We start from the raw sequence: 12,432 nt of genomic DNA on the forward strand, positions 1-12,432 counted from the left end.
TTTTTTTTTTTTTTGGTTTACTTTTAGTTAATTCAATTTTATTATAACTTTTCTGTTTTTTACAGTGTCTACAATTGCCCCTGTTTGCGCATTTCGAAAATCTGAAATAGTGCAAAGACGTATACACTGTATTTAACTACATTTTTTAATTCTATTACCAAGGTTTTTTTTTTTAAAATAAACTCCTCAAAATTGAGGCAATGAAACCTGAAAAATGAACTCCTCAAAGCTGAGGTAACGAAACTTTTAAAAATGAACTCCTCAAAGCTGAGGCAACGAAACTTTTAAAATGAACTCCTCAAAGTTGAGGCAATGAAACTTTTAAAATGAACTCCTCAAAGCTGAGGCAACGAAACTTTTTAAAAATGAACTCCTCAAAGCTGAGGCAACGAAACTTTTTAAAAATGAATTCCTCAAAGCTGAGGCAACGAAACTTTTAAAAATTAACTCCTCAAAATTGAGGTAACGAGACCTTTTTCTTTTTTTGATGTGGTGAAAAATAAATCAATTCCTCATCTAAGGCTCTACGACTTTAAAGATGAATTTTCCTCTTTTTCAATTGTTTTAAAACTTTGAACATGGTAATTTAAATATCCTAATCATCTTCATCAGTTTTTTTTTTTGGGTGTTTTAGAGTCTTCTCTTTGATCACTGGGGGATGAACCGATCACGCTTCCGATCTCTCGTCTTCCCCGATTCATTGCTCACAATTGTTTTCTTCCTCTATCATATGCATGGTCCAATCATTCTTCACATTTTTTACTGTTCTCCATTATGTTGTTATTTCCATTTCTTTCTCTTTTTTCTTAGTCTTTTCTCTTTCCTTTTTTACATTACCAGACTCCATTTCATTCTCGGTCAATTATGATCCTTTTTCAAAATACTACAAACATTTCTTTACTTTACCATACTCTTTATTAAATATCATTCCAATTTTATGACAAATGCAATGCAATGTAATCATATCTTCTCTCTTGGCAGAATGGAAATGATGACCATGTAGGGAGCAGAAAGGCTATTTTTCATTAGAAAAAGGGAAGTTTCTACAATCAGGCATAACGACAAGGAACAGGGGAAAACCAATTAATACAAAAGGGATATAGTTCTTTCTTAATGACTGTTCCGATAGATATTGACATTAGTCTTGAAATTTTATCCCGAAACAGGCACAATCGTCAGCTCCCTTATCTTTTGTCTAAACATCTCGAATCATGATTTTCACCTCTTCTGTGTTAAGCCCTTGTGGTACTTGGACCTCCTTCGTGTCTAGACTGCCCTTTCGGGTTTTCACCCTAAACATATCTCCCAGATTCAAGCCGCATTTTCAGGTTTTCAACTTGAAATTTTTTTTTTTTTACACAAAATATTTCTTGACAGCATCAACATTCACTGGGTTAGAAAGCTCCCTTCCGTCCATCTCTGCCAAAATTAATGCTCTTCCTGAAAAAGCTTTCCTCACCACAAATGGTCCTTCCCAATTCGGCGTCCATTTCCCACGAGGATCTTGCTGGTTCGAGAGAATTCTTTTCAATACTAACTCTCCTTATTGGAATTGTCGAGGATGTGCCTTCTTGCCATATGCCCTCATCATTCTCTTTTGATATAACTGCCCATGGCAAAGAGCTGTCAACCTTTTTTCTTCTATGAGATTCAATTGCTCATAACAAGCGTTAACCCATTCGGTTTCTTCCAACTGTACTTCTTTAAGGACCCTTAGGGAAGGGATTTCTACTTCAATTGGCAAAACTACTTCCATCCCATACACAAAAGAGAACGACGTAGCTCCCGTGGAAGTTCAGACTATTATGCGATAAGCATGCAAAGCAAAGGGTAACTTCTCATGCCAGTCTTTGTATACATCTGTCATATTTTCAATTATCCTTTTGATGTTCTTGTTGGCTGCTTCTACCGCTCCATTCATCTTTGGGCGATAAGGCGTTGAATTGTGATGCTTGATTTTGAACTTGGCACAAACCTCTTTCATCATCGAACCATTGAGGTTACTAGCGTTATCTGTGATGATCCTTTTCGGGAGACCATAACGGCATATTATTTCTTTTTGGATGAACTTACATACCACTTTCTGGGTCACATTGGCATAAGATGCTGTTTCTACCCACTTAGTAAAGTAGTCAATCGCCACCAGAATAAACCGATACCCATTTGATGCCTTCGAGGTTATTAACCCAATCACATTTATGCCCCACATTGAGAATGGCCATGGTGATGTCAGTACATTCAGTGAATTTGCAGGAGTGTGGATTCTGTTTGCGTATATCTGACACTTGTGACATTTCGAGCGAAATCTATACAATCTGTTTCCAATGTGAGCCAGTAATATCCTACTCTCATGACCTGTCTTGCCAACATATGCCCACTTGCATGTGCCCCACAAATTCCTTCGTGAACTTCCTCAACTATTCTCCGAGCTTCGACTGAATCCACACATCTCAAAAGCACTTGATCCCTATTTTTCTTGTACAAGATGTCCCTATCTAAGAAGAAATTCATTGCCAACCTTCTAATGGTTTTCTTATCATTTTTTGAGCTTTGTTCCGGATAGAGCTGGAACTTGAGATAATGCACAATATCATGGTACCATGGTTTCCCGTCTACTTCTCCCTCTACACTGGAGCAGTGTGCGGGGCACTCTCGAAGATTAATCATGATGGGTTGAATCTTGACATCGGTACCAACTTTGAACATTGCTGCCAGCGTGGCTAATGCATCAGCCATTTGGTTCTCCTCTCGGGGCAAATGGGTGAAGCGAATCTTATCAAAATTTTCAATCAACTTTGAAACATACTTATGATACCGGACTAACTTGGAGTCGCGTGTCTCTCATTCTCCTTGAAACTGATAAATGACTAAAGCAGAATCCCCATATACTTCCAAAATGTGAATTTTCCTCTCGATTGTTGTCTGAAGACCCATGACACAAGCTTCATATTTGGCCACATTATTGGTGCAATAGAAGTTGAGTTTAGCTATGACGGGATAATGATCTCCTTCTGGTGACACTAACATGACCCCTATGCCATGCCCCAAGGCATTCGAAGCTCCGTCGAAAAACATCTTCCAATTCTCTTTCTCTTCTAATTCCTCCTTATTTGTTTGACAAACCGACATCAAGTCCTCATCTGGGAACTCAAACTCCATTGGTTCATAATCCTCCTCCACCCTTTTCGCCAGAAAATCTGAGATTGCACTTCCTTTGATAGCTTTTTGGGACACATATGCAATATCATATTCAGACAACAACACTTGCCATCTTGCCACTCTACCTGATAAGGATGGTTTCTCGAAGACGTATTTAATAAGATCCAACTTCGTAATGAGCCAAGTGGTATGATATAGCATGTACTGCTTGAGTCGATGCGTCATCCATGCTAAAGCACAACATTTTTTTTCCAACGAGGAATACTTGGACTCGTACTCAGTGAACTTTTTACTCAAGTAGTAAACTGCCCTTTCTTTCTTACCAGTTTCATCATGCTGTCTCAACACACATCCCATGGATCCTTCATTTATTGTCAAGTACAAGAAGAGGGGTCTCCCGGCCACAGGTGGTACCAATACTGGCGGACTTAATAGATATTCTTTAACCTTGTCAAAAGCAACTTGGCACTCCTCGTTCCATGCCCCAAGATTGTGTTTACGAAAGAGCTTGAAGATCGGGTCACATTTGAGTGTGAGTTGTGATATGAACCGGGCTATATAATTCAAACTTCCCAAGAATCCCCAAACCTCTTTATGCGTTTTGGGAGGAGGCAAATCACAGATTGCTTGAACCTTATTCGGGTCAACTTCTATTCTTCTTTTATTGACGACGAAACCAAGTAACTTTCCTGAAGTGACTCTAAAGGTGCATTTTGCCGGATTTAATCTGAGCTGAAATTTCTGTAACCTCTTAAACAACCTTTCAAGATTGGTCACATGGTCCTCTATTTTGTGAGCTTTTACAATCATATCATCCACATACACCTCAACCTCTCTGTGCATCATGTCATGGAAAAGAGTCACCATGGCTCGTTGATAAGTTACCTCAGCATTCTTCAAATCAAATGGCATTACCTTATAACAAAAGGTTCCCCACATAGTTATGAAGGTAGTTTTTTCTCTATCCTCTGGTGCCATCTTAATTTGGTTATACCTTGAAAAATCATCCATAAAGGAAAACATGGAATGACGAACAGTATTGTCAACGAGGGTGTCGATGTGGGGCAAAGGAAAATTATCTTTTGGGCTAGCTCTATTCAAATCTCGATAGTCCACACACATTTTTACCTTCCCATCTTTTTTAGGCACTAGGACAATATTTACAACCCATTCGGGGTACTTAGCTACTTCCAAGAATCCTGCATCGAATTGCTTTTTCACCTCTTCCTTAATTTTCAACAGCATTTCAGATTTCATTCTTCCTAACTTTTGCTTAATTGGTTTGCATTCAGGTTTCAAAGACAGTTTATGGGCTACAATGTCTGTATTGAGTCCTGGCATATCTTGATAGGACCATGCAAACACATCTACATATTCATAAAGTAGCTTTATTAGTTTTTCTTTTTCAGTCAGCGCCAACATCGTACCAATTCTAACTTCTTTCTTATTATCTTCATTTTCCAAATTAATCGTTTCAAGTGTCTCTTGATGTGGGACAATTTGTCTCCTCTTCTGTTCTACTAGTCTTAATAGGTCTGGAGTTAAATCATAATCTTTCACGTTTTTTGTATTGTCAAGTTCACTAACACTTGTATCTTTTTCAAAATTAACCTAAAAACCACTGTCATTATCATCTTCACGTTCATTATTTGGAATCTTGGAAGGTAAAGGGAATTGAAAGATGTAGAGCTATTGTATAGATAAACAGTTAAAATAAAGGAATGAGATGACAAGAATGGAAATGGTGAACCATGAGGAGAGATATGAGAAATGCACTACGTATGTCAATTTATTAGAATGATAAATGATAAAAAGCCCGATAAATAAAATTTCCAATGCTCTTGGGCATAAGCACGGATGTTTAGTTTGCATTACTTTGAAATTGAATCACAAGTGACTGGTAAACTCATGGTGGTCCAGCTACTCAACTTCAAATTCGGTGGCTTGAGGTATGTAGTAGGAATCACATCCACATTTCCTGGCTGCTCTTCACCTTCCTCCGTTGCACATATTGATAAATCAGAAAAGGCTTCCCCTAAAGCTGACACTGATTCTCGGCTCCCAACGGTGAGTGATTCAGGAAAAATGCAGCCTCCAGATCGAAATGTCTCGTAGAAATTAGGATATGTCATTCCATGGATTCCCAACTCATGCCCCTTAAAGCGAGCTAACCTTTCCTTTTTTCTTTCGGCTATCATTTCTTCTCTTTCCTTCTTAGTTGGCTTATACCCTAGGCTAAACTTTTCTTCATTTTTGGTAACACGTATGGGCCTTCTAATGCCTTGCAGTTCTCTTCCCAGTCCTGTCCCTGCTCGGCATCCTTTCCCTACTATCTGACTGACAGCCATCTTGGTGGTTTTGGAAAGCCTCGGAATAGGCGGTGTGGCTCATTCTTTAACATATATGGTGTTAATGAACTCGAAGAATCGGAAGGAACATTCAAGTACTTCTTCCACCGCTTCCATGTAAGAAGTATCTGTTGGCTTGCTTATGAGTAAGTCCTTTTCCCCGTTAACACATACAATTTTTTCATCCACGATGAACTTAACCTTTTGGTGAAGCGATGAAGGTATGGCCCCAACCATGTGGATCCAAGGTCTTCCCAACAAATAATTGTATGAAGGAGCGATATCCATAACCTGAAATTCAATGGTAAAGGTGCACGGGCTGATTTCTACCGGTATCTCAATGTCCCATATTACTTCTCTCCTTGTCCCATCAAAGGTTCTCACAATCATCTGGCTCTTTCTCATATAAGACATGTCGATGGGTAAGTGGGCTAAGGTCCTCATGGGCATCACATTCAAGGACAATCCGTTATCAAGCAACACTTTTTGTGACTGTACAGCCTTTACACTTGGTAGTGATATGCAAGGCTTTGTAGTTTCCCCTACCTCTAGAAGGGATTTCTTCATCGCTAAAGGATATTATGTTACCCATTGAAATGTTCCCAATGATGTAGTCTAAATTTTCAACTGAAATGTCGTGATCCACATATGCTTGGTTCAGAATCTTCATCAAAGAGTTCCTATGTGGTTCCGAGCTAAGGAGCAAAGATAGTAGTGAAATACGAGTAGGCAACCTGTTCAATTGCTCGACCACATTGTACTCACTGTGTTTAATGAACTTGAGGACCTCGGTAGCTTCTTTTTTCGTCACCGATCCCTTTGAGCCATCTGTCGATTCTTGAGATTGCACTTTTTCTTCTCTCGAATTTTGCTTTTTTTCTTTTCCCTTCTCCTTCCTGAGATTCTCCAATGCCTTTAGTGTATAGCAACGTTCGCTGCAGGTAATCCCCCCAACACCAGTTATATTTGCAGCATTATCTTGAGATTCGGCCATCCATTTTCCCGCATTTGAAACTTGTACATTGTAATTGTAGTTCCACAGGACAGCTTTGTCATCTTTGTAGGGGAAAGGTTTAGGGACTTCGATGGTCATCTTGGCTTGGGTTTTGTCTTCCACAGGCTCTCTTCTTGGTTCATAGAAAATGGTCAAAGGTTTTATCTTCATTGGGTGAGTGGAATCTTTGGTCATCATGTTTACTGCTGGCCCTGAGGCTTCCATGTAGAATTCAATCTTTGATTCGTCCATCATCCTTTGCACTTCCTTCCGGAAAGAACTACAATCTTGAATTAAATGCCCCACACATCCTTTGTGATATAAGCAGTATGGTCCTTGGATATCTCTCGAGTCATTCATATCAAGACGTTTCGGCCAAACCTCGAGCATACAGGCCTTTACCAAGGCTTTAAACACTTTCTCCATGGGGGTTTCCACTTTCCGGATGTTCCTTTTAACATTCATCTCCCCTTCAATTGCATTTACCCCTGCCCTAGTATGATTTGGTAATGGGTTGTTGTTAACATTCTGTTCCGGCTTCTTTTCAAAATTCAAGATTCTTGCCTTGATCAACCCTTGCACCTTATGTTTGAATGCTATATAATTCTCAATCGAGTGACATTCGATTCCATAATGATAATCACAATGGGCGGAAGCGTCATACCATCTCGGGAATGGAGGTTTTAATGGCTCTATGTATAAGGGTGTTACTAGATGGTTTGCAACTAATTGAGTGAAGAGTTCAGCATATGGGATTGGGATTAGGTCAAACTGCACTTTCTCTTGCTTGTTTCGCCATCCTCTTGATTCACTGGTAGTATGGTTGTTTGAAGGTGTTGTTTGTTGTGTGGTTGAAGCTGTAACGGGTGTGGAAGTAGGTGGGTGGATATTTGTGGGGTAAGATGTTCGTTGGATGGGAGCATATGGGTATAGGTTAGAAAAGGCATTTGGCATGGGTGGATATAGGTATGGGCTTTGTGAAGTGTTATTCACAACTGGATAATAGGGGTATGGTGGATATGGCTGATAAGGGTTGTAGCTTCCTCCTTGGGGTTGTCCCGAAGTGATAGCTTGGGCTTCTCCTTTCCTTTTCTTAAAAGTTCCCCATTTCTTCGTGTTTGCTGTATCACCTCCTCTATCTTCCCTTGCTTAATGGCAGTCTCTATCATCTCTCTTGAAATCACCATATCAGCGAAGTTTTTTGTGACACTACCGACCAACCGTTCATAGTAGGGGGCTCGCAGGGTGTTAACGAACATCACGGTGGTCTCTTTCTCAGTCAATGGTGGCTGAATTTGAGAAGCCATATTCCTTCATCTTTGAGCATATTCTTTGAAGCTTTCAGTGGGTTTCTTCTCCATGTTTTGTAAAGAAAGACGATCCGGAGCCATATCTGTAACATGCTTATATTGAGCCACAAACGCCCGAGCAAGGTCTTTCCATGTGTGGATTCGATTGCGGTCCAGTTGAACGTACCATTTTACTGTAGCACTAGTGAGGCTATCTTAGAAGCAATGTATCAAGAGCTTGTCATCATGGGCATATGCGGCCATCCTTCTGCAATACATGGTGATGTGTGTGACCAGGCACTTAGTTCTGTCGTACTTTTCAAAGTCTGAAACTTTGAATTTTGGGGGTATAACCATATCTGGAACGAGACAGAGTTTGATTGCATCCATAGAGCAATACATTCCCATTCCTTCTATCATGCGTAGTCTTTCCTCAAAAATGTCAAATTTCTGGTGGGTATCAAAATTGTTCTTTGATTCAACGGATCCACACTTGAGCTTCTCTTGTTCCTTCGGATCGTTCAGGTCAGGTACAGAGATGGGGTCTGAAGGACTTGTCCCTTCAATTGGCCTCTATTGGGCATAAATCGGTGGTGGCCCTGTAGGCACTAGCGTCCCAAAGAACGGATATTGTCCTATGGACGGCATGGGGATAGACGTATTCCTTGCTAGTGGTGGTGTGAATCCTGGTGGATATACGGGGTCTGTATTGGCTTCTGTCTGTTGAATATCTTCTGACATACCAGAACTCCCAGCCACTCTCTTCCCTTTATCTGTCGATATCAACTCCAAAATCTTTGACAACTGACCCATGATCTCTTCTTGCTTTTTTTCGATCTTGTCCATTCTCTCCTAGTGTTCGTCCCCCATGATCTTAGAACGAGCTTTTGTGTTGTATCTGTGTAGAGTTTGTTTCTTTGGAATTTTGTTCTTTTATAGGCCAAATGGATAAGTTAGAATTTTATGTTGATGAATGCATTGTCATTTATTATTATTTATATGAATCATGCAACTATGATGCAAGTGAAATGTATTGAAAAGAAAAATAGGAAAGATATTAACCATCCAACATTTACCATAAGAAAATCCACATCCATAAAACTGAAATATCCGATTACATCTTTATCTAAAATCATTACATAACTACCAAAAGGAAAAACCAACTTTGTCATATTGGTCCCTAACCATCCTAAGGTGATCAATCAACTGCTCACTCAATTCATCCATTGGAAGAATCTCTCACCTGAGTTCTTCGATCTTGTCTGCCATTACTCGTGCTTTAAATGCCACTTCTCTCATCTGTTTCAGTATCCATCCCATTTCAGCTTCTTTCCTTTGAAGGCTTTGTGTGCACGAATCATTTCTTTCCCTCATTTGGAAATACTCTTGCCTTACTGCGTCATACTATGCCTTATAGCCCTCCATGGTAGTTTCCAACAAGCCGCAATCATTTCTCAACTCTTGGATAGTTTGTTTTTGTCTTCGTACCTCGTGTTGCAAAGCATTGTTGACACTTTGGAGTTCTTGCATTCTAGCTATCAGAGAAGAATTTGTCACGTTCACTTCCTCAAACTTGCTTTGCCACTCATCCCGCTCTTCCAAAGCCATTCATACCTTTCTTGTAGTCTCTTTCTTCACTTCTTCTAGTTCATCCTCATGTCTCCGTTTCATATTCATCATCTCCTTTTCAAGTTTTTTTCTTGTCAACTCGCTTTCTAACAAGACATTTTAAAGTTTTGGGTTTATGGGATGTTTTGATGGATTTTTTGGGGGGCATACAACATCTTTCACCTTTTGGTCGTGCCAAGTATGATATCTTATGGTGACTTCATCGGCAACCCTCCCTTGATCCACTCGACACGTTTTCTTTCAGTCTTGTGCAATTTCCTCAATTTGTTTTACGTTTCCAGCTTTTCATATGTAAACTCTAACTGGTTGAGTTGGTGAGTCATGGGCACGAATTGCTCAGATCCGAACTATCTCCGTACCATAATCGATGCATAGCTAATGGCTCCCCATGGTCCCATCAGCAGCACCCACAACTTGTCTCTGCATTTATACATCACTTGCATTCGCGGCATCCATGGAGCTCTCCAAGTTACTTCCACGCTCATTAACGTCCGGAGATTCGCGACCCACTCTTCTTTCCTCTTGCAGTCGGGCCATACACTTTTTTAGAATTCAAGAATAGGGCAACTTACAGACAAATAAGGTTTTCGAAATTTACTCTCTTTGCATTCGAAATGGCTTTTGACCCATATGGTTAAGAGTTTGGCACATCCGATGAATCGTCCCTCACCTTTGCACCGACAGAAATTCAAGGATCTGAAGGTTTCAGCTAAGATGGATGAGGCCAGGTTAATGCTCCTTGTCACCTGATCGAAGAAGTCTACGACTGATACCTCCACGTGACCCAAAACCTTTGGGAAGACCACTAAGCCATAGATTGCCATTGCGAAAGCTAGGAGACCTTGTTCATTATCCATGTGTTTTTTAATATATCCGTTCAAGAAACTCCACGGAAGGCATTTTGTGTCTCCTTTCTTCTTCAGATGTTGATCCACTTCTACCGTAGTCATTCCTAACAACTTGGCCAACTTTCATCGGTGTCCCGTCTTCTGGGCCTTCCAATAGATCTTGTCAGGCTGCATATGATCTACCGGAGTAGAGAGGAGTACTTTTCTATGGTAGGGGTTATGTCCACCTTGTTAAAGACAAAGCAACGGTATGAAGGATCCCAAAACTGGACGATAGCTCGGAGCATCTGGTCATCAACAGGTACGTGTAAGAGCCATGCAATGTGTCCGTACTTGCTCTGAAAATTGTCTCGGTGAGCACGTCTCCACTATTCCCAAATTCCTATCATCTTTGTGAAGTCATTCTACTGAAGGTCCAAGTGAACTCTCTCGGGTAAAGTTGGGATATGTCCTTGAGTCAAACAGTCTCCTTTTTCTTGTTGAATCTGCCCCATCTGTAACTCTATCTCATAGTCATTTATGTATATGTTGAGCGGACCTGCTGATGACGATGCCATGGATGTAACCGGGATCTCTTAGGTTGAATGTTGTGTAGCCAATATTTCTCCTATATGCAATTACGATGCATGCAAATGAACATGTAACATGCACATGACAAGCAAAATAAACTTAAGTTAGTATGGCAAAAAGAAAGAGTGGAGTGTTAAAAATAATGAGAGAATAATAAGCGATATCATGGGTATTACTGCCTACTCCACGATACTTTATTATCTCGTGGCAAAATTAAAATAGAGGGAGTGGAAGAAATTCCTTCATGTGTACCTATTTATAGGGTATACTCTCACGGGTATGGCCCTACCTAGGGTTAAGCTGCTCTCGGTATTCTATATGTTGAGCGGGGTTTATAAACAGAGCTAAGGTTCCCAAATCGTTCCTCATTGTCGTCCATGCGGACTAGTAAGGCACCCCGGTCCTCACCCATTATAGGCTTCAAACGGACTAGGTTGGATTTGAGTGAGAGTCTTCACTAGCCCGTGCGGAGGTTATCACCTCACGAGAGCGTAGCTACTAAACTCCCTCCTAAAAAGGACGTAACCCGAGTGGAGGGTTTATGCATGAATGCAAAATGTGCTGTGTGTGAAGGAAAACATTGAGTTCAAAGTAACATTCTCACATCCCTCTATCCTAAATCCCCATAATTATTAAAAGCAATAAAGTAACAAATGCGAAATAAACGAATGCACCAAACAAAATATGCAGAACAAATCATTAACACTAAGGAAACATCAAATTATTTAAAGCCTTGGATAACCTATTATTATTTAATGGTTCGACTTTCAGAAGTCCCCAGTGGAGTCGCCAGTTGTCGTAACGTGCGGGTCCGGGAACCCGATCGCCAGACGTGATGTGAAAAACTCTAAAAAATTAAAAATTAGGAGTCGCCATCAATCTTTTTTACTAAGTGCGATTGGCCACCTGTTGACTCGATTCTAATCAATGAAGCCTTAAATTAATTTTAGCCCACTGAAAAGAACCTTAAACTGGTCTACGTTTTTTTAGATCTAAGTTCGGGAGTACGGTTACGTCTGGGGAAGGATTAGCACCCCCGGGACTCCCGTTCCATGAACGGTACTATTTTTAGATTATCCTATTAGACTTTTATTATATTTCCTTAGTTATGATTCTCTTATTTTATCCCTTATTTATCCTAAAATGGAATGCAAATGTGAAGCAAGATGAATGCATGGCGTGAGATAAAAATGCCGGACGAATAACTTTTTATCGAGGATATTTTCCCGAATCCGCCCATCATACTGGTGGGACTCGGGGTATTCTCTCACCTAGGGAATTATCCGAGAAACTCGCCTTCGCAAATTCGACGAATAATTCCCGTCATCGGAGTTATCATACGTTTTTCTTTAAAACTAATGTTTTCGTGCATAATGAACCTAATACAAGTCAAAAGCCTTTTATTAAAAATGTTTCTCGAGCCCTCCCATCATACTGGTGGGACTCGGGGACATCTTTTCACCTAGAAAACTTTTTGAGAAATACTCGCCTTCGCAAAATCTTCGAAAAATCCCATCATCGGGGCTTAAACTCGACAACAGAAATATTTATATGCAATGATATGCATGATGCAATATATATATATATATATATAT

At 40.2% G+C, this 12,432-nt stretch overlaps 1 protein-coding gene across 1 annotated transcript; it reads right to left on the reverse strand.

The window, feature by feature from the left end:
* Nucleotides 5,980-7,455, reverse strand: LOC108660684. The gene has a single exon (XM_018114944.1). It carries the CDS (start codon nt 7,453-7,455, stop codon nt 5,980-5,982), a length of 1,476 nt encoding a protein of 491 aa, XP_017970433.1.

Source organism: Theobroma cacao, chromosome 2 (genome assembly GCF_000208745.1).
Source record: "Theobroma cacao cultivar B97-61/B2 chromosome 2, Criollo_cocoa_genome_V2, whole genome shotgun sequence".
Lineage (NCBI taxonomy): Eukaryota > Viridiplantae > Streptophyta > Magnoliopsida > Malvales > Malvaceae > Theobroma > Theobroma cacao.

Bases quoted from the DNA above. Each gene is read 5' to 3' on its own strand.
- LOC108660684 (XM_018114944.1), bottom strand. From the start codon at position 7,455: ATGCCAAATGCCTTTTCTAACCTATACCCATATGCTCCCATCCAACGA.